This window comes from Dasypus novemcinctus, chromosome 17 (assembly GCF_030445035.2).
Source record: "Dasypus novemcinctus isolate mDasNov1 chromosome 17, mDasNov1.1.hap2, whole genome shotgun sequence".
NCBI classification, from domain to species: Eukaryota; Metazoa; Chordata; class Mammalia; order Cingulata; family Dasypodidae; genus Dasypus; species Dasypus novemcinctus.
Window position 1 is genome coordinate 39,014,058 of NC_080689.1, and position 22,577 is coordinate 39,036,634.

At 35.0% G+C, this 22,577-nt stretch overlaps 1 protein-coding gene across 50 annotated transcripts in view; it reads right to left on the reverse strand.

The window, feature by feature from the left end:
- NRXN1 (neurexin 1) overlaps positions 1 to 22,577 on the reverse strand; it is a 1,214,286-nt gene that overhangs the window by 648,699 nt on the left and 543,010 nt on the right. For 31 of the 50 annotated variants that reach the window (XM_071208815.1, XM_071208832.1, XM_071208831.1 and 28 more), the window contains 2 exons: positions 21,928 to 22,131; positions 19,380 to 19,406 (listed from right to left, as the gene is read on the reverse strand). In XM_071208815.1, the coding sequence (XP_071064916.1) occupies positions 19,380 to 19,406; positions 21,928 to 22,131 (231 nt within the window). The remainder of the gene's footprint in view (positions 1 to 19,379; positions 19,407 to 21,927; positions 22,132 to 22,577) is intronic. The other 19 variants (XM_071208816.1, XM_071208823.1, XM_071208821.1 and 16 more) reach the window with 1 other exon arrangement.

The following is a 22,577-nucleotide window of genomic DNA, read 5'->3' on the forward strand; positions in this document are numbered from 1 at the left end:
TGAGTTCCACCCCAGACCTCACCTACTCCAGGCCTGCCTACCCCTGGTATCATTCTGCCTCCTGTTTGTCTAACCTCTGGCTAGTAGCTTAACTTTGCAGGCTTTCAATTCCTTCATGTTTAAAGTATAGGAGATGGAAAAGAAGTTCTTTATGATGCCTTACAGTTTGCTCTACAGTTTGATCACACTGCTAGGAAAGTATACACACCTTCTACAGAACTGGTAGAAGACAATCTCCAATCAATAAAAACTGTCTCTCTATCTAATGCTGGAATGGCAAGTACTAAAGACACGACATAGAGGGAAGACCCTTTGCTAAAGCACTCAACTTCTAGTGCTTTTAATATGCCCATTCATATGGTGAGGAGTTAGTCTAGCTGATCTCTGCAGGGAATTTGAGTTCTCACATTCTCACTAAGTTTAAAATATATAGGATTGTTAAAGAAAGATGGCCTAACTGCTGACATTTGTATTTAAACAGTCATTTGTCCTCTTGCCAAAATTTTAATGACAACATTACCATCACTCAAGCCATTAATGACTTGCATTTCTATTGAGATTGCTTTTTCCTTGGTGATAACCCAAACGTGTCTCATTGCTGCTAATCTGTTTCTTCGGCATTAACGTTGAGAAATATTTTAAAGACTTTTAAGAAAATTCATGTCATTGTTTATATTTTGAAGATAATCATTGCTTGGGCTTTGTATTTATTTATATATTTATCCTTGATTCTTATTGTAATATTATTTAAGCTATAGAGGTATGCTTTTTAATATATATTCTATAGTTAAGGGAACAAATTTAGAGAGATGAGGTGAATTATTCTAAGCCTTAGAGTGAGGAATGGATTGCCCATCACTGTTATAGTATCCTTCCCACAGTCCCCCCAAATGATCTGTGGATGGTAAAATAGAGGCCCAGTGAGGCTGGATGCCCACAGCTAATATTTAAGCAGATTGGATCAGAATGTAGACCTAAAGGGTAAGAGTATTTTAAAGAATTTTAGAGCTAGAAGGGACCTGAGAGACATAAAATTTCACTAAGTCGTCTATAAAGAACCTGGGGTCCAAAGAGATGACACGATGTTCCCATGGTCCCATCTTTTCAACAGTGGAGTCCTGGTCTCCAGAACACGAGTCTAGTGAAGTTTCTTTAAATTCCTCTGCCCATTATATTAGGCTGATCTACAGTGTACTTTCTGAAGGACACCAAATTTATAATTTCATCCATGACTCATTTTTTCTGCTTCAAAGGCAAAAGCCAACCAAGAATAAATACAGATTACTGAGAGTATAATCTAACCTATGGAATAACCACTCTTTGCTCAATGTTAATCACTAGGTTTTCTGGAGAATGTATAGTTAAAGTTCATTAATAATAAGTGGACACAAAAGCAATAACAATTTTAGTTTTCCTCAGTTGAGTTAAGGTTGATCAGCCTTCCACAACCTAACCATGAATAAACTCCAAGTGTCTCTAAGACTTTCCCCAAAGATGGGTTGGAGGTAACCCTAACTTGACACATGGGGGAAGAAAGCAAAAGAGAGAAAAAGAGAGAGGGAAAAGGAGAAAAAAGAGGGGGAGAGAGAGAGAGATTTGCAGTTAGCCAAGCAGCTCCTTCTTTGAAATCTACTCCTTTCAGACACACTTGATTTAACCTCTAAGAGATCTACTTAAAAGATGGTACCTTTTTTGGCAAAATTAGTGATCACATTTCTTAATTACTTTTCATTTCCACTTACACATCAATGTGAAATCTTAGGTCTTTTTAAATAGTAGTCTCAGAAAAAGCAGACAGCAGGTATGATTTATAGTTTTATACTCTGGAGGGGTGGAGGAGGTAGAAAATTGAGTTCTTTCTCTAGGTCTGCCATCAACTACTTATGTCATCCTGGGCAAGTCATTTATCATCCCTGTTCCTCATATTTTCATCTGTTTGATGAGGATATAAAAAATCTTCCTCTATATTCACCTCTAAAATTGTAATTTTTGGATTACCAGAACTGCCCTGCACTATTTCCCCCACCTTGTGGCTACATTAAAAAGGCAAAATATTATAGGGAAGTTCTATAAATTTATGGGATTTTCACTATTATTATTATTATTATTATTTTAATCAGTTTTGTTTTTGGCATATGTAGGCATCAAGGAATCAGAACCTGGACAGGGAGCTCTTCTGGCTCTGGAATTACTAATTTCAAAGGAATCCAAGTAGACAATGTTGATATGTATTAGAAAATGTTTATAAATTTTTATAGTCAAGTTTTAAGGGAGAGAACCATGTTTGGTCATCTTTGCATCCTTTACAAAACATAGCACCAATAATCAATAAAAGGTCAGTCAGGGGCAGGAGATAAACCGTGCCCCAGGGCACAGGGCACATGTCTCATGGGCAAATTCACTTAGGAAACCAAATCACAGCTCAGAGGGTTATATGGTGAAATGACTAAGTAATCTTTAACAAACATTTTTGTTTAGCTATGGTAAATCATTCTCTCCCCTGTTCAAAGAAGTGGGTCAGGGGTGGGCAGGATTGGCGACTCTGACCCAGTATTTCTCTAAGCTCGCCTGACTCAGGAGAGACATATTTGTGTAACAGGAAAATCCACGCGCTAAACTGGAGCAGTGCTTTTATTTTTTTCTTAATCAGTGTAATTATTTTTTTCCACATGTACTTCCATCAAGAATACAAAGTCATTAAACTGCTGTTGAAGAAGCAGGCAGACTCAGTCCCCAAAGAGCACTGAGAATCCCTGGATTCTACAGAACCCTGTCTGACCATCACTCAACTAGGGGATCATTTATCCCTTTATAGAAAGGACAATTTTCTTTATCAGAAAAAAAACAAAGGCTTTTACAAATCATTTGCAAATGATCCTTGGCTTTTTAAATTAGCTTGGATTTACAAGAAGGATTTTGCAGCTTACTAATTAAAACTATTTTTCCAAAATGTCATTTGTTGTGTGTGTCAAGGGCCACAGGTATTCAAAGATATAACATTGTTGGTCTGTCTGCATCATCAGCTCTCTAGCATGTACTGCCAACACTCTCAGAATTACCAAGTCCAAATTCATGATCTCTCCTGAAGACATGGTAGGCCTTCTCTTATGTTATTGTGAGTTATGTAACAGATTGCCTTTCTTATTTTCTATCCCTCAGCCAAGATGCATAATTTGTATCTAGTTACAGCAACTAGATTGATTCTATTATATATGTATTTTTTGCATTTGGCTTTCCTCTCCAATTAATTGTTCTAAAATTGTTTTTCTAGGGGAGTGGATCTAGGGTAAGTGGTTGAGGGCCTGCTTCCTACATATGAGGTCCTGGGTTCAGTCCCCAGTACTCCTAAAAATATGTATTTATATATTTTTGTTAACTACTTTAAATCCTATTTGAAAGTGTTGGGGCATAAATCAATATTTGCATTTATTTAATGAAGAATAGCTTTTAAGGGATATATGGTAATTAATCCAAGTCTCCTTTTTTACAGATGGCTCGGTAAGATGGGAGATGATTTGCCCCAGGCCTCCTAGTTAAAGGTAAGGTGAAACTAATCCTAGGCCTCTGACTTATTCAGGGTCCGCCTAACAAGCATTACCTGTCTTGCCAAAATCCGAGAAGGTGAAATTCCTTTGATTTCTACATAGTTCACCTTTCCCTGCTTTTTGGTTTATAAATAAACAACTGTATCTTTGTAATTAGGTTTTAAACCTATATTCATGCCCTTGTAGTACAATTAGTACAACCTTCAGACAACCTCAGTGCTACACAGCTTTAGAGGCAGTGTTGAAACAGGTGTGTTCATATGCTTATCTCCTTACATTTGGTTCAAACTTCCTCATATTTCAAGAGGATCCATGCGGCATATTCGAAAACACATGAACTTGGCAAGAGTCATACCAATCTAGATTCTAAAGCAGTTACTCATTTTCTGGTTGCATAGGCTTGGGAAAGTTAGTTAAGCTTCTGTGCATTTACCTTTCCTCATCTATATAGGTGGGACAATAATACTTACTCCACTTCATGGGTTTGTTACAAGGGATAAACAAAATAACAAATGTAATGTGCCCATTAGGTGCCTGGCACTTTGCATGATTTCAATTAATATCAGTTTTCCTTTTTATGGGAACACATGGAAAGAGCAGTATATGAGTTCTGTAAACCACCAAGGGATCTACCACTCAAAATTCATTGATGGAAGAAGATAATTAATACTATGTGTGTGAAAGGAATAACACAACTTTCTTTGGATAGGTGTACTGCATTGCATAATCATTTGAGAATCAGGCCACCCAAAGTCAAATTATTTGGAATGGTTGCCATTTTAACCAGAGTTTCACAGCGTGTGGTTTTGGATATTTGGTTCCAAAAATATTCACTACAAATCTGAAAATAAAATTTAAAATAACCTTGCAAACAAACCATAAATTTGTCAATGAAGACTTATTTAATATTGCTGCATTAATGTGTATATATATTTTGTATACAAGATACCATGATACTAACTTTGAATTCTTCTTGGTAGTATTCCTAGTGTGCAAGTGTCCTATAAAATATATATGCTGATTTATGAATGTAGGAAAAAACAGTAAAGAGCAATGAGGAAAAATAAATAAAGCTAAAGAACCTATGAAGAAATGCAAGCAAACATGCCTAAGAGACTAAAATGTCAGCTGTCTCAAGCTGAAAGATGGATGTGGGGGATAGAAACTCAGGGACATCAAGCCCATACTAGTTATTTTTGGATTTTAAAAGGACTTAGCTGTATGTGTCACAATGCTGAAATTCATTATATTTCTACCTACCCTTTAGGTAGCCACCTCCCTATAGTGTTTTCTAAAGACATTAATTACAATAATGGACCATCAGTATCAGGTACCCTGTCACTCCTTATAGTTCAAAGCAATTGGTTCTGGACTTCCTTTTTTTTTTTGCCTCAATCATCAAATGTAAATAATTTCTATTTTAAAATTCTTTCTCGTTATTTTAGTGTTTGATCTGCTTGCTCAATTAAACCACTGATTGAGCATAGGGGATTTTAATGGGTGCTTCTGCAAAGCCATCACTTATCAAACTGCGTAGGTGTTAGATGGGTAGAAATCCACATAGTTTGCCTTCTAGAAAGTATTTGTCCATTATCTCCATTTTTGAAATGGCAGGTTATAGCTTTCAGCCATAGCTATCTGGGATGAAGGTGGTCATCCATGTAAAGGTAGAAACTAAAACTTCCACAGTCCTGCTACAAAGTCTTAAAAAAAACAACAACTAGAATTGCCTTACATGTATAAATTGGCTCTATATTTACACATGACAGTTAACTATTTTTAGATCTTTAAACTGCCTAGAGAGCATACTACACCCCATGATTGAACTAGGGGAAGATGTTACAGTACCACTGAGTCTTAGAATCATGAAATTTTGAAACTAAATTGACCCACATTGCTTCCGTTGCTTATCTCACTTAAGTGTTCTCATTCATTTTGGGTAAGGGAACCTGCCTTCTCTTAAAGGTTTAAAAATTATTTTTCAACCAACACTGATCTTGAATGTTCCAATTTAGATTTTCAAGATGCTGACATTCTAATAAATCAGGGGTCAAAATACTTTTTCAGTACCGGGCCAGATAATAAATATTTTTAGCTTTGCAGGCCAATTGGTCTCCCTGGCAATTACTCAGTTTTGCCCTTGTAGTAAGAAAGCTGCCATAGAAAAGACGTAAACAAATGGCTGCGGCTGTGTTCCAAGGAAACATTGACTAAAACGGGTGGTCAGGCTGGAAGCATAGTTTTCCAACCCCTGTGAGGGATAGAAAAATAGGTGGTTTTAATCCCTTTTCCCACAAACATTTACATTAAGTATTTAAAGAACTAAAGTTACAGGAAAATATTTAAGAGATAAGAAACCTGAGTTTTAAGTTTGATGTAGCCATTAATCCTTGGCATAATCTTAATTATGCTAATTTAGTCTAAACTCTTGCTGCTCTTGCACTTGGTTTTCTTATCAGTAAAACAACAATGACTAAAAGCAATGTTAAAAAGCTTTAAATGAAATGGCATAAACCAGTTGTAAAGTTCTTTTTATTTCTAATATCTAGGATGCATTAGCTTCCTGTCCTGTTTTGCAAATTTAGAAGAGAAGCCTTCATTAAAAAGCAGTGTGTGTGTGTGTGTGTGTGAGTGTGACATTAGATTTCTATCTATATCAACTTTTCCAGGTATTAACAAGTTTTATTTTATTTGGCAGTTGACTTTGAGGACTCTGAGTTCTTGTGGAAGGCAAGACCCAGTGGGAAGCTGGAAACAAGTCCTGTCTCTGTGACAGTGATGGGAAGAGAGAAAAGCGAGCGGGAACTGCAGCAAGAGCTAGGACGGCTTGAGGGCTGAGTCATGATTCTTGGCAACAGCACTTCCTACCTGTGAATAACAAGATGTGATTCCAGGTTGTAATTATGACACTCGCAGCCTGCTATTTGACTTTGTCATTAGTTTCGGTTTTAAAATAATTACTTTAAAACATAATCCAATTTCTGTTTTAAAAAACTCAAAGGAGAGTAATTCCTCATTAATTGTTTCTATTTTATCGCTTTCAATTTATAGACATTGGATTGAGGGTGGAATTCTTTTATATTTATTTCTCAAAGGAATCAGGTTGGAAAATTAATTAAAAATTAAAATTAGGCATGTAAATGGCCCTTCAACAAGAGCCCACTACAAAAGGAAAATGTGAGGCCCTTGGTCAAAATTAAGACTTTCAAGGACAGTGACAGCAGGGTCTTCTAAGCAAAGTCCCCTGTGTAATTCCCAAAGTTGCATGCCCAGGAAGCCAGTGTTGATTAGGAATATAAGTTTCTGCTTATTTATCTTAAATTATCCTTTAGGGAACTCTATATACAGAAATACATTTTCTAAATATACATCGAAATATAATAATATAACTTCTATAAACAGGAATGCACAGACAAGGCTGCAGGCAAAAGCTTTCACTTATTCTGCAGGAGGCACAGCTGGGCTACCTTCTCCATGCTGGCTGCACCTTAGGGCTCTGCCTCTGGGGTACGAGACAGGCCGTCTCACACCTGTGTAGCTGACCAGGCCTGGTGCCATTAACAACCTGGGCTTGGAGATCTAATGATCAGCCTAACAGCCGAGAAACCCAACTCCCTGTTGAGCCATGTAACTGCTCACTCTTCTCCTTCTCTATCCCCTTCAAGCTCTCCTCAATTAAGATAAGGCTCCATCCTCGAGAACCATCCAGACGACTCTTGAAAGGGCAGTTAGCTTTTACTTTACAAGCAAAGAGGCATTTTTATAGAGTCCAAAAGTCAGATAAATGTCTTTATACTAAAAATATCAGAAATACCTCTCCTCAATTAAAAAAAAAAACACTTTGAGAAAATAATATAAAGTCAAACATTAATCTCAGAGATGTTTATTTTCCAAAAATGAACACTAACAAGAGAAAGCCGTTTTTTAAACTTTTACAATCTGCTGGATAAATAAAATAATCACATGCTTAAGGATTATGTTCATTGTGGTTGTATTGCTATTTAAATCTTTCCTTGTTTTTAAAAATTTTCTAAAACATGTATATCTTGGCTAGATGCATGTGTTCTAGACTCACAAACTTTATAGATTTTTATCCTAGTTCTACGAGTTATTTGCTGTGTGACCTTGGAAAAACTATGTAACTTCTCTGTGCCTCAGTACCATCAGTAAAATGAAGCTAACAATAGGAATATTCGATAAGTCTAACTGACTTGATACCCTTTAAAACACTTAAAACAATGTCTGGTATATGATAAGCCCTCAATAATTGTGATAATAATTATTACCAGTATTATTATCTTCTCAGTGGGATTAAAATCTCAGAGATCACATCCTACGTCTTACAGCACAGTGCATGATAGGCATTCATAAAATATTCGTGGAATGCATTTATTTTAGATTTTGTGCCTTTTTTTTAATGGTGGACAAAATATCTCATGAAGTTAAATGAAGTCAATGGTTAATGAAAACCAAGTCCATTAACTTTTAATGCCTCCATTTACTAAGAAGCATCATTAGACAGATAACTTCATTGTCTTGTTTTCATATTTGAGTGTGGAATCTGGTAAGTCCATAGTTGGAGATCTTGGGAACTAACCTGGTTACCTAGTTATAGCTTTTGGCTAAATTCCCTTGAAGATAAATTTAATGGTATGTATAGTGTGTGAGATTAAAATGATTTAAGGCTAATCGTTAAGGCTAATCTGCATTCCCAAATGCAGAGAGAATAGTTGGCTTAGGAATTGGGGGACTCAAGGCTTAACTGACATTTAATTACAAGAAAGCAAGGGTCTTATCTGAAGGGGGTCTGACCTTGGAGTTCTGCTGGAAACACCCTCAAGGGACTCCTTGTTCATTTTCCTAAATCATACGACCTTTTTTCTATTATCTACAAAATAAAACTCAATATATGTAGCTGTCTCACCTTCAGCTCCAGCTCTGGCTAAATATTGTATCTTTAGGCGAATAAACAAGGTTTAAATCATCTATTAAGAAATATTTAGCTTCTATAGCTTTGACATTGATTGTACCCATTTATGACAGACCAGGATAAATCCCTCCAAGGAAAGTAATTTTCAGTGTAAAAAACATACATTTCAAGAAATATAATTTACCCTTTAAGAAAAACATTATATTTATAACATAGTAAAAATGAAAACAAGCTAAATCAATATATTTCTAAAAGAATGTTTTAAAATAGCTCTCTTTAAATCTAATCTAACTCAACTGACAAGTTTAGGAAAAAACAGAACAAAATAAACCTAATATAAAGAAAGGGAAAAATGGACTGTGACTTTATTTTAAAGAAAAAAGTCATTTCCAAGAAATGCTTACCACATAATGGAAGAGCTAGCAGATAAACATTAAGGACTAAAGACTTACTGTGTTTTTAAATAAGCATTATAAACTAAAAATATAGTCAGTGTTGGTGTAAGGTGAAAAGAAAGGATTATATTAACATTATATTGATTACATAGATATCAATATTAATATTGATAAAAGAGGATATATTGAAAGGATCATTTAAATATATCTTATGCAATCCCTACACAATGTCAAGTTGTCTGAAAGAAAAAAACAATTGAAAGCATGCAGGTACTAAGCATTTAGGAATTTACAAATATTTAACTTGACATTGCATAAACAAAACCTTAGATTATATTCACAAATGCAAATATTATTTTATTAAATATATCATTCCTTCTATGACAACATTATTTTAGAGTTACAATTTCTTTTCCATGGGAAGGCAAAAAGGCATGTTTATTTTATGCATAATTCAATGAACAACGTCTTTCCATGTTTTCTACTTTTTATATTTCGCTAATATGTATAATTTGAATATCATAAATAGACTGAATTCACAGAATTTAGTTTACACTTAATATTTTTGGGGCATCCTTGTCTGAACTTTTCCCAGAAATAAGAAACATATTAGAAAAAAGTAAACCTAAGCCTCTGGCTTTGTAAAGTTCATTTTTCACCTTTCCTTCCTTTTATGGAAAGTCATTAAAATACTTGAAAATCTATTTTTCAGCATTTTTTGTAAAACTTATGTACCTATGTGTCTAAAGAAAACACATTCTAAGGGAACTGACAAGGAATATCTTATCTTTAGAATTGCTGAACTACAGCAACTCATTTATTTTGATCTTTTTTCCCTTTCTTTCCTTAATGATTTCCCAAATGAAATCTACGGACAAATGCTACAGGATAATTCTTAACATTAATAAAATGTTTAAAAATTAGAATAATATATTATTTACAAACAGCCATATAAAGATGTACTAAATCCTTTTTTGTTTTGTTAGAATTGCAATAACAGATTATACCAACTTAATTTTCTTCTTTCATCATCATTAACTCATCTTATTAGGCTAATTGATACTAACCTGAACACTATACTTCTCTTTGGCCATTTATTTTAGTAATTGGAAAAATCTTGGAATTACTCCATTGTTTGAAGGTGTCATTGGGATCAATGCTTCTGAAATGAATGGCTCACCTTAATCTCTAGGAAGTGTTCTATAAAGGTGGTTGCCCAACTATAGCATTGACTAGGAAGCAATGAAATGTTATGCCAAATTAATTTGGTTTATCTGAGGAGATTCCCTAGAGGTTGTTAACCACCTGCTACAAGTCATATTACATCTGTATGCTTGTTCCTATGGTGAGATTATTCTAGATAGACTTTAACTTTGTTGGACACAGTAAATAGCAATAACTTATGCCCATACTTCTAGAAGTATTTTCTCATTTACGGCTATTCCAATATGGTTCATTTCTCAAACTCTTGTTCACAAATGCTTCCAATCAGTTTTCATTGATTACTCAGAGATCTATGATGAAGCACGATAGAACTTACATTTGCAAACATATAGTTCTTCCTTGTTTTATCTTTCTTTAACTGGCTCAGTGAGCTGGGCCTAATTTTTGCATCACTCTGGCATAAAATCTGACATAAGCAAAGGTTACATTTTAAAGTATTACATGTTATAATTGCATACAGGACGTAATGTTTAGGATATATTGCTAAAATAACATGTTGCAAAGTGTTATGCACACCATGAGCTTATATTTTAAAAGAAATACATATTTACAAAGTCTTATATATTACATAAATAATATGTCAATTATTATATTTTATAAAGGCATTTAAGAATATGCTAACAAAGCATTTCTCTGGGAAGCAAAATGTGTATTTCCTTGGTTTTCTCTAGCATCCAAATACCAATATAGTTTTAAAATCAGAAACCAAATGTTTAAAAAGTCATTTTGACTATTTTTGTAGGTCATAATTAATGATAAACTTATTCTCAAAGTACATCTAAAATATACATCTCATACTAAAACATATGATATAGTGTAGATACAGATTATCCTATATAATGGTGGGATTGGTTTCAGTTATTTCTTAGCAGAGCATTTATTTTATTCACTTTCAGTCGTTTTTTTAAATTGCAGAAGTAAAAAAGAAGTCATGGAAGGAAATTTAGGAAGTATAGATGATAGAAGAAGAACTTTAAAAATTACCCTCAATCTCACAATCAAGTGATATAAACATTTTGAGGGGTAGCCTTCCAGAATTGTACAAAAGCAGTTTTGTTAAGGGGGACTTATTTTTTTTTTTTTCAATTTCATTGTTGAATCCTCAAAAATTGGGAGATGCTGAGTATTTCTTTACTTAATGGTTTGAAAGTTAAAATTATTATTTTGGGCACTGTAAAACTGTTAAGTTGCTTTATTGAACTGAACCTTCAGATAAAATGGGTAATTCATAAATACAGGATTTAAAAATATACTTCAGGAATCTAGAACTCTTCTACATAGTTATTATTGTTATTTTATTATTATTATGTTGGAATCATTACTATGGGCTAGCTACATTTTGGTCTGCCTATTCCAATACTTATTAGGTCAGTATCTGATCGAAGTGAATTTTTACATAACCTTATTAAGATTTTTGTTTGTTTGCTTCCTTTTTCTGGAAGTGCTATATAATGCCTGAAAAATCAGCCCTGGCAATTTTAGAAATCATGTTATTATGTTGAACTTATTATTCATTATTATTTGGTACCATACGGTTTTGGTTTTAATTTTCACATGCATAATGTTACCTCTTTGAACCCACTGAAAGGGAAAATATATAAGAAATTCTTCAGATTCTCTGAAAAAACACATTTATGTACATTTGACATTTTCAGATTTCCAAAGTTGGTTGAGTGCTCCACGTTCTGACAATTTGTTGAGTGAATTTCACTGGCTACCTTCATTCTTCATACGCCCACTTAAAAAGGAGTACAGGTAATTCTTATTTTAAACCCAACATTCCTGAAACACGTTTAACTGTTCTAGTTATTTGTAGAAAAAGACAACTGCTTTGAAATTTAATGTGTTTCATAGTATTATGCATGACATATTTCAGGTCAGTATTTAGTCTGATCTTGAAAGGAGATGGCAGAATGCTGAATTCTATTACATGAGTGGTACATTCAAAGAACAAGCACTAAGAAACCAGTGATCCAATATTAAGTACAATACAATTAAATAACAGTGTTTAAGTACTTTCAGCATTTCCTACGTTACTTTTGGGATACTGTTTTCAAAATGTACTTCTTATTCACCTTGTTTGTCTACCTGCATTGGTAACAGTGAAAAAAAGGAATAAGAACTCTGAGCACACTGAACGTCTAATCTCCCATCCCTGTGATGGTCCTGTGCATCCCCGCCCTGCCTCCCTCCTGATTTAAAGAGCCAGGACCACTTCAGTTAAGCTCCATACGTTAGCCAGTACTATGCTGGAGAAACTGTAATCATATGGGTATTTTATGGCTAAATCAGACAATTTAGAGAAAATATGTTTGCGTGGAAGGCCCCTTTGAGGAGCGTGCACTGTGTGTCCCTTACTCTGATGACAGCTGATTGGACCACAGATGGGCATCTTCTCCCACATCTCACATCTGATCTGTGGTTTATGAGTTGGCCTGCTTTGAAAGCTCTGCCTAAGAGGACAAGCGTGAGTACTGAGTACTGAAGACATCAGAGCCTCTTTCTAGAGGAGTTTGGATCTGCAACATACAGAGGCGGCAGCTGGTGAAGGGGCAGCGGAAAGTCAACGGACACACACAGGGAAGTCAGAACAGAAACCATGATGTCCAAGACACCCCAAGTGAGTGAAGGACATGTAAAGTACAAGTTATAACTAAGCAGAAGCAAGGCAGGAGATAGCAGAGGAGTAGTTGACCGGAACTAGCTGAAACACGGATTTATCTACGACTAAAATCCTTCAGAATTCATTATTCAGAATCCTTCAAGACCCTCAAATGTTTTCATGTTGGCATCTTAAGTGATAGTGTCTTAATGGATCATACATATGCTCCTAGGCCCAGCTGGAAAGCCAACATTTATCGTATCTGACCTGTAGTTCAGGGGACCCAACCATCACCTTTTAAGTTATGCATCTATTCCAGTAGGTAGCAGATGTGTAAGTCCTCTCTAGGTATTACATTGTGGAGAACTGAAATTCAGGATCACAATATGTGTTTTCACACACTCTGATAAGGAAGCAATTGACAAGGTGTTGATTCAGGTCGTGGCTTTCTTTTGAGTACAATGAGGAATGTAACTCGGATCCAGGGACAGCAGGATTTCCTATCACTTATTTTACTAGTGCAGACAAGTGCAGATTAGAATTTTTCCCTACAATGTTTGCCTTCTTAACACATGATAAAAGTAATAAAGAAAATAAAAAGAAAAAAGAGAGAAGAGACTCAAGACCACAAAGCAGGGGGCAGATGTTTAGAAGTGAGCTCTTCTAACAACACAACAGATGAATGCATCCAACTAACATGCTAAGGAGTTTTGGGCAGTAGTCTCTTTACACTCAATTTGTATAAAATAAAACTCTCTTGTCACAGAAACCAATGAGGGACTATCACATTCAGAATGTTTCTTCTGAAACTGAGGCTTTTCTGGCAATTTCTACCGAGGCCATTTTTCGTAATGCCGGCTTTCAACAATGTAAGAGAATTTTACACAGCCACCAATGGATTTTTGCATGTAATTTTGCATCAATCTGGAATTTTGTATCATTTTGAGTATTGTTCACTGTAATAGCAATAAGGAAATATTTTAGTGGATAAAGTAGTAATTGAGCCTGGTTTCTAGATGAATGCTTGAACTTTTCACAAAGAATAATCTCTTAAAACACTGTAGCATTTTATATTTGCATATAAACAATGAACAGACTAAGCATTCTCTAAAACAGACCCAAAGACTTCTGCTTTTCAAGACCTCACACTATGATTTGATTGCCCAATCTATTATATGTAGCCATTTGAATATGCAAGTAAATTTTCATATTTCTCTTTTTCATAATTCTCATAGATTTGAACATGGGGACAATTCAGATGGACTTCCTTGAATTTTACTTAACTTTGCCATCCACCAAATTTGTCAATTTCCTTTGCAGTTCGAGCTACTTGCTCTGTTTCAGAACTCTATGGTCTCTCCGCACATTTTATAAGCAATTTCTAGCAGATATTTGCTGAAAATAATCACTTATGAAGCTTCCTTTCTTTCATATATACTTTCAGCTAAAACAAAATTATGAAAACAAATCAAAGCTCCTGTTTTCTGTAGTTCTGTATTCATCTTCCTTTATTCACTGAGCAGTTTTCATCCTTAATGAGTGGACAGCACCAGTCACTGAGAGGCAATAACTGACATTTCACATCAAGCATTTTTTTTGCGTTGAGGGAAAAAGAGATGAATCCTTTCTGTAGCTCTCTGATTTTCAGGCACTAGGTAGATGCTCTGAACTGAACATTTGCTTCATGCTAACACGTGTCAGCTCCCAGAAGTTTCCCCATATCTTCTTAAGTCATCTGCCAAACAGCAGCCTGATCAAAGTAATCTAATATGGCTTAACTGCCACTGGTTGACATTTTGCCTTCTTTTATTGCTTTCCATTTTTATCAACATAAAAAAATGGTGATAACTAATATCCAGTTGATCTTTTCATTCTGGTAATAAAATGGTAACACAAAGATTTTATTATCCACTCCAGACATCCATCAAAGTACATTTTCTAATAACATACTACCCAGAGCATTTCTTCACTGTATCCAAGTCAAAAATGAGCTTCAGTATGGGCTCTTACATTCCCTTACTCTCCAATACTGAGGCAATGAGCCGCAGAATACATGGAGCTGCACTTCCTCCCTCGACACTTTGTCCACACTTATGCATTATGAAATTTTGTTGTCTCCTCTTAGAAAAAAGATTTCTTTTCTGTGAGAAGACACAAGTAGCTGCAAGTTCTGCCCACTGAAATATATTTTTCAACCAAAGTGTATTTGTTTCTACTCTTAGATGAAAACAAGAGGGAACAGAATGGGAGAAAGCAACACTGAAAATGGCATAGGATGAGTAAATCTCGGTAGGTAGGAAGGAAAAAGAACAAGTGGACAGAAGAAGAGAGAAATGTGTAAGGCATAAAGAAAGCCAAAAAAATGCAAACAAGCAAAGCAAGGCTCAGGGGGACGAGTTTATTAAAATCCATCATTTTTAGTTGTACAGAGGTCGGCTCAGGCCTGCCTATGGGCAAGAAGGACATTCTGTACCTATACCAGTGATTTGGAAAAACAAAAAGAAAAGACGACATAAGGAAAGAGAGAGAGAGAAAACAACAACAAGAGCAAAACCCACAAAAGCCTCCCTGCATATGCTTCCCATTTAAAGTGGTTCCTTAAATGATAATTAGGACTCACCTATAGTTGAGAAGACCAAGCTTAGTTTTCAATTTTTCAATGTATTAATACCTTCAAACATTACAGCACTAACAATTTTTAAGATTACTAGGATAAAAGGGAAAGAAGAAAAATTGGGACAATGTAAGCATGCAACATATCTCTGTACAAAGGCCAAATTTCAGGGAAAAAATGAGAAACACATAGCCTAATGAGTATGAATGTACTCTTGAGAATTATTGCGAGCCAAATTTGAAATTGGGTCTGGAATAGAGCCAACAGTTACCAAGATATTAAACTATGTACTTTCACATGCAGAATGAGACCAATGGCCTGTATAGATCCTACAGATTCTGCATTTGAGAAAAATCTCCCTAGAAATAAGAAATTTCCCTTTGCAGTCTTCATATTTTCTAAGGACTTGTTAAGTTAGTTAATATGATGGACCATGCCAGAGCCTGTATAACACTCAACTTTTCCTGCACATAATTCATGTGTTAGTCACAAAAGTACTTTTATTAAGTATGACCTGACTTCTCCTGACAATAATTTATTAATGTTTAGTTTGTATTAGTATAGACTTCTATCATCAAATATTTTTTGTAAAAAGTCTGTAATTTCTTTTTTTTAATAAATTCAAATAGTTTATCATCTTAATTACACTAAAGAATGTGACTTTACTGTCCCTATCCATATACCTTCCTTTCACTGTCCAAGGGTAAAATTATATTTATTAAAAGGTAGTAGTTCTTTCAGCAACTTCTGTATAAAACTACTAACTCATTATGGTCTGACTTTATCAATACTGGATGAGATGAAGGAGGCAAAGGTAACCATCTGCTCCTTTATTCCCATCCAGACAGAACAGAGCAATGAACTATTGGTTATACACCTCTGTGCTCTCACATTTCGGTCCATAAATTTGCAAAAATTGACTTTAATCTAATTTCAAGTCTCTGATAACAATTGTATTTTAACAATGATATAAGCTAATGAACATCAAAGAGCTGAGAGTGGTCAGGGATTTGGGGCACAGACATTCAGTTTGTAAACTGAAAGATCAAGGCATAGTTTTTGACACTGACATGGCTCCTATTAAGAGACTGCTCTTTTTTTTAAAGTACCCTCTCCAGACATGAAAACAAGCATCTGATTTTAAATGAAAGCAAGATTGCTTCTTTCATATAAAATTCTTGACAGGTTTTCCTATAAGAGCAAAAGTAGTAACAACAAGGAATTTGACAGAGATGTCCTTGAAATTCAAATCTGTCCTTTCTCTCAGGAATGTTAACAAAAGGCTCTGCCCTGGTCTGCCCACAGAAGATTCTATGGCTACACATCTTCTACTGACACTGGGCAGGCTGAAAAAGATGCATATCTACCATATCTTACAGCCCAGCAGATCAGAATACATGTAGCCAAAATCCTCTTCCTTCCTCACCTACTACCCATTCTTAAATATCAAAGATTGAGGAGTCTGATACTTTATATATTTTTTCTTTTCCAGATCAAGTAACAACTGCTGTAAACTCTTTGAGGGAAAATGGAGCCAATGAATGGAATCAGCAGAGCAATTCTGAACAACTGCAATTTGTGTGGGAAGGTTTCCATTCACACCTAAAACCTTAACGTTTAATATTAATTCTCAATGGACCATAATTTTTAATGTTATAATTTGTATTTGTCCTGTGGCAATATTCTTAAAAGACATTAACCAAGCTATTTCATATTACTCTCACAACACAACTGATATCTTAGTTATAGTACAATTTTAGAGACAGTGGTATTTTACGGTTGTGCATTAATAAATGTCCATTTATCTTCTAGCTTTCAAACCAACCTATAGTTCTCAGACAATAAGTGTACTAAATCAGTCCTTCATTATATAACATACAAATTATACTGAGACAGATTTTATTTATTTCTTTATTATGTATTGGATAGGCAATGTACTACAGGAGGAAATCTGTCCCATCATTCTGAGTTCAGTTTGTATTATTTGATATGTTGATTCTTCCTTCTCCTCAAAGTTAATTAACAACATGTGTCTTGGTACCTGTGTTCTAACTACATCTGTCTGCTATTCCCTAAATAAAACAAAGGCAAAAGGAGTTAAAAATGTTACGTGCTCATTGAACGTTCTTTCCAGTGACTGCTGTCAAGTTAAGGCATTTGCAGTCCTGTCCAAGATGTGCACTGAAATCTCACAGTTATCCATTTAATTCAAAGACTTTAAGTACAACACATATCCCTTAAAATGGGAACAATTCTATTGAACAGCAAAAGCCTTTGTCCTCAAAGTATGATTCTGTGGAATATCCAGAGGGAAAAAAAGGACTATACTTAACATGGGAGTCTTCTGAAGTAAAGTGAATAAGGAAAAAAGTCTAACAAAGGTAATAATCATATGTACATATATTAAAAATTGGTGTTGCTAGAGAATCATATTTGGCTTAGTTCATTTCTATCAATTGCTACAGTTTGCTCATTTTGTAAATTTAAAACTCCATTATTTACTGAATGCTTAATGTAAATAAAATGAGTACATAAAGCAGAGATCTACAATGTATTTTCCCTACATGGATTTTCTAAGCTTCAGGAGGAATTAAGAGAATCTATAGCTGTACTGAGGCACAGAAGTTGGCTCTGGGAGACAGTATTTTGTGAATTGCTACTTTTCCTGCATCTGTTCTCCAGAACGGAAAGCAAAACTGGACCATAGTATTAGACCTGCAAAATGTGTGCTTCTCTTTTCAACACGTGTAAAAGAAATGGGATTGGAAAGGACAATTATACATTAAAAAAAATTTTTCACTTATGTGGGAACTTAGAGAGATTATTTTCAGGAACTATTGTGTTTGTTGTGTTTGAGATTTTTTTTTTTTTAATGCTGGGTTACATTGGTTATAGTTTATAAATTGAATTTTTTGTAAGTCATGATTCAGTTACCTTTTTATTGCTGTGACTGGACAGACACATTTTATGCTACATTAAAATGAATATTAAAATATTTGGAGATAAATCTGAGTTGTAAGAAGCACAGTTTCTAAATAGTCTGTATTTCATTAGAAATAGATTATTTTTTATCAGTGTAAGACTATAATATTTTTCCTCAGGGGATGACATTACTGTTAGGAAATAGCCATTGGTTTGGGGAGTAGGATCCATCAGCTCACATTCAGCATATCCAAGGATATAGAAATATCTGTACTGAGTCTGACAATGAGAAGAAGCTTGTTAGAAGCACTTTATTTACAGCACTAACAACTATGTGCATTGGAGGAGATTCATTAATGTGGTCAGCAAAACCTGGAAAAGAAGAACCTAAACATTTATTCAAAGAAATAAAATATCTTTACTCAAGATAATGCTACATCTCAAAATAAAACCACAGTCCTTATATCCTTTCAGTTTCTCTAGTCCAAATTCAAATAAAACTCAGTCCATGCATCTTTTTTCTCTGACTCATTATTTGGCATGCATATCATAGATTTGAAGAGTTTTGGTTCTTTCTGCAGATATATGATTAGGATGTAAAAATTCATCATGCAAATTTTAATGAACACAGAAAAACTCTTTTTTAGACAAGTAATTTTCTGCATATATAAAACTTGGAAAAATATGGTTTCCTTTGTAAAAAGGCAGTTAAATTTAGAAGGATTTGATAGTAACTTTCAAGATAAGTAATACTTTCAAATACATTTATATTTGAGTGAAGAGATTAAAAATAAGATCTAAAATCTATCTCCTAGGTTTTTGATCATGAAAAGAACTGCTGTAGTCCCAGCTCTGGCAAAATAAAAATGTCACTTGCAGGCTCTGAAGGCTTATAGAGGTATTTTTGACCTTCTCTTACAAAATACTTGTCACCTCTTTTCCCATTTAGAAGTAGGAACTGCAATGGTGAGACTCTAGCTGGACAAATTTCAAAATGAATTTTTACACCCAGATGATGGACTGGTATATTTCAAAACTGAGTTCATGAGTTTTATAAATCCTACGTTTCTCTCTCTCTCTTTTTTCTTTGACTAGCTTACATCATAATGGAGGAATAACATTTTAGAAATTTTGAATAGGCACTTACTGGAATTACAGTTAATCCTGATACAATCTAGATGGGGAAGAATAGATGAAAAATGAAAATTTATCCTTCAAGGTAACAGCTGCAGACATCCAATAAATCACAGTCCACCCTTCCGGGGACAGACACATGCAAATGTGGCCACTGCATGTCATTATTCTTTACGTACTTCTAGAACCCAGATTTATCATTATAAACTTCACCATTGGAAACAACAATATAAGGTTTTAAAAAATGGCCAATTCAAACAAAGCTACATGGTGACAAATCTAAGTGAAATAAAGAGTTGTTAACTGTCAAAGATGCTTAGCTTAAGACTGGCTGCAACTTTCTCCCCATCTGTGAAAGAACATATTATTGTTTTCAGCATAATTAAAAAGTGCTCCGTCACAATGGGGTACAGTGCAAGCTCAGCTAGGCTCAGACATCTTGGACCTCCAAAATCTAATATCCCACAAAGGCCAACAGAATCCTTTAGAATTGCAGTGATCGAATGGAGAGCAAATTAAATTATTCTCATCTCGCCCTAATGTATTATCATTTAAAATTTTTTTTATTTGCTTGTGCACAAAAATATAACAGCCAGATGTCAGCTGGATTCCTTGCCTTGTATTAATTGGAAGAGGACAGAGACAACTGTGTGTTTCCTTTAGAAACTCTCGTGGCTGCAAAGAGCTGCCATTCTTCAGAGTACACAAGCCTATTCCTTTCCTAGGAGCTGCCAATGTTATCTCTATGTAGTCAGTGTCACGGTCAGCACTGTTATTGATTTTCCTTTACTTGCTTCATATTAGAGCAGATACTCTAAAACAGAATGTCTGATCTAGATAAGACAGATTGATAACAATGGTTCTTTTTAAAAGACTATGTGGGATGCTTTATGTTTATTTTACTACAGATAAATATTTTGTTGATTTTGATAATTAGTATGTGATGCCTTTGGGGAACATGAAAAATATGAACCTAGATTCTGTTTCCATATAGCTGAGTTTGTCATGTGTCGTCAACCGCATCAGAAAAGTGGTTGCAAACAGCCAGGGACCAGCACCTACACAAATCTTTCCACAGAATGCTTTGCTGTTGGAAAATGTCCATACGGTTTCCACTTTGGCTAGTGGCCCCTGTGCTATAAACAGGCAACTCATGTTGATTGACTTGTAGTAACCTTTCATTGTCACTAGAGGGAACTCTAACAGAACTGTAAATGAGAATGTTAAGTAGTCTTTAAAAACTCCAAACAGTCTCCTTAAATTTAACTTAATTTAACTACTATTAATTGAACATAATTATATGCAATAAGCTACCAGTGAAGTAATTTCATATTGTGAGCCACAATTCTTTCCAGAACAATTTGAAAATGTAGATGGGGTTTCCATAAACACCTCAACCCGGTGCATTTTAATAATACTTTTTGCAAATCTAAGTAGTTTCAAAATTTATTCATCTCTTCGTGTATCTTTAGTTAGCACTTTCAGGAAATAAAGTCAAACCTCATTAATTTGGACTGCTCTTATTTGGAGTTAGTGATAATGTTGAAACTTATTGGGCAGGAATTAATTTTTCATTCTTAGGAAAAATCTGATTAGAAAAATTTCAAACAAGAACCATAAACAAAATTGTGGACGGTCCACTTCTAGAAGAAAACTGATTTCAAGAAATGACACAATTTGCATAAAACAATGTGCTAATTATAGATAATTTTATCCATCCATTAAAACTAGTAAGACAAGATTTTCCAGCTACTAATTTGTATTTGTAAATGTAACTGAAAACAATACAATTGCTTTTCCTTAGTTTTCTTTACTCTACAATTCTGACATTTTCTTAATTCAGTCTCGCTTCCCCCCATATTTTGTCCAGATTTATGAGGTTTTACTGTAGTGACTCTTTATAAATGCTAAAATCAAGCAGGAAAGCATTATATTTCTGTAGAAGAGTGTGTGTTTTTCGTGTTCTCATGGCTGTTTGCTAAGGGCCGCAGACTTTGGGCATTGAAGGGTTGTGGATTGACTTTTGATAGCAAAATATCACCACACAGTATTTCAAAAAAGAAAAGATGGAGTACCACACAGGTGACTATTCAAAGGAGAAGCCCATGGAATAGAATGAGAGCAACTATTGATCTAGGTAACAAAGCAAAAATTTGATATTTTGTGCACATGTTATGCAAGTAAAAGTAGACGGATTTTATTCATCTGCAAGGACATCATCTATAACCAAGCAGAATGTCAGTAAGTATAGCAACAGGAAAACTTTGATTTGAGGCATCTTCAAGCCTATTAATTTATATTTCAACTAACCTCATTAATAGACATGGCTTCCCTTTTAAGAACCATCAGTGGTAGGAATCACAAACAGTAAGTTATGTTGAACAGAATAAAAAGAGTAAAAAGATGCTAAAAAAACCCACCTACATTATTTTAAATGATGGGAATAAGAACATTAGGTGTTTTTACTTTCCATGGCAAACAGGCTACTTGGTAAATGTTTGCAAGCAAAACTGAACAAAAAATGGAAAGTGTTAGTTCAGTGGGGGAAGGCAGGTTGTTACCTAGGTTGACCGTCAGTTTCACGCGCCCTGCGTCTAGCTCCAGGCGGAGGGTGTCTGCAGAATCTCTGGAGGTGGTTGCCATGAGAATGCCGTACGCACGTTGGGACCGGAACCGCAAGGACACGTCTTCAGCCTCTGTGTGCATCACCACTGGAAGCTGGATTTTCATGAACATACTCCCATCATAGCTCAAAACCGTTGCCTCTAAAGAAGAAAAATAAATATAAAAAATCTTGGTCAGTTTAGTGCATTTATATTTTTAGGAAGAAAAAGTGGGCCATAAGAAAGTCTTCCAAATAGACCACAGGGCTACAAAATCATATCATTTTCAGGAATGAGCAGAGTGTTTAAGCTGGAAAAAGTCATCGTGAAGATAACTTCCTCTGTGAAGTATGTGCCAAAAACCCAAAGGCAGAGGTAGCAGCACTTTCCTTTTTTCCCATAGTACTTTCTGCCAGTAACATCTATCATGTTGGATTATTTATCTTCGTTTACATTCACATTGCTCCTCTAAAGAGCAGAGAGCAAATCTGTTTGGGTAGCCACAATGCTGAGCCCAGTGTGAAGCACCAGTGCCTATCTGATGCATGTTTCTGGTTGGCTAGGCCAAAGACCAGCTATATGAAATTGGCCAAGACTTGCCAATTCGT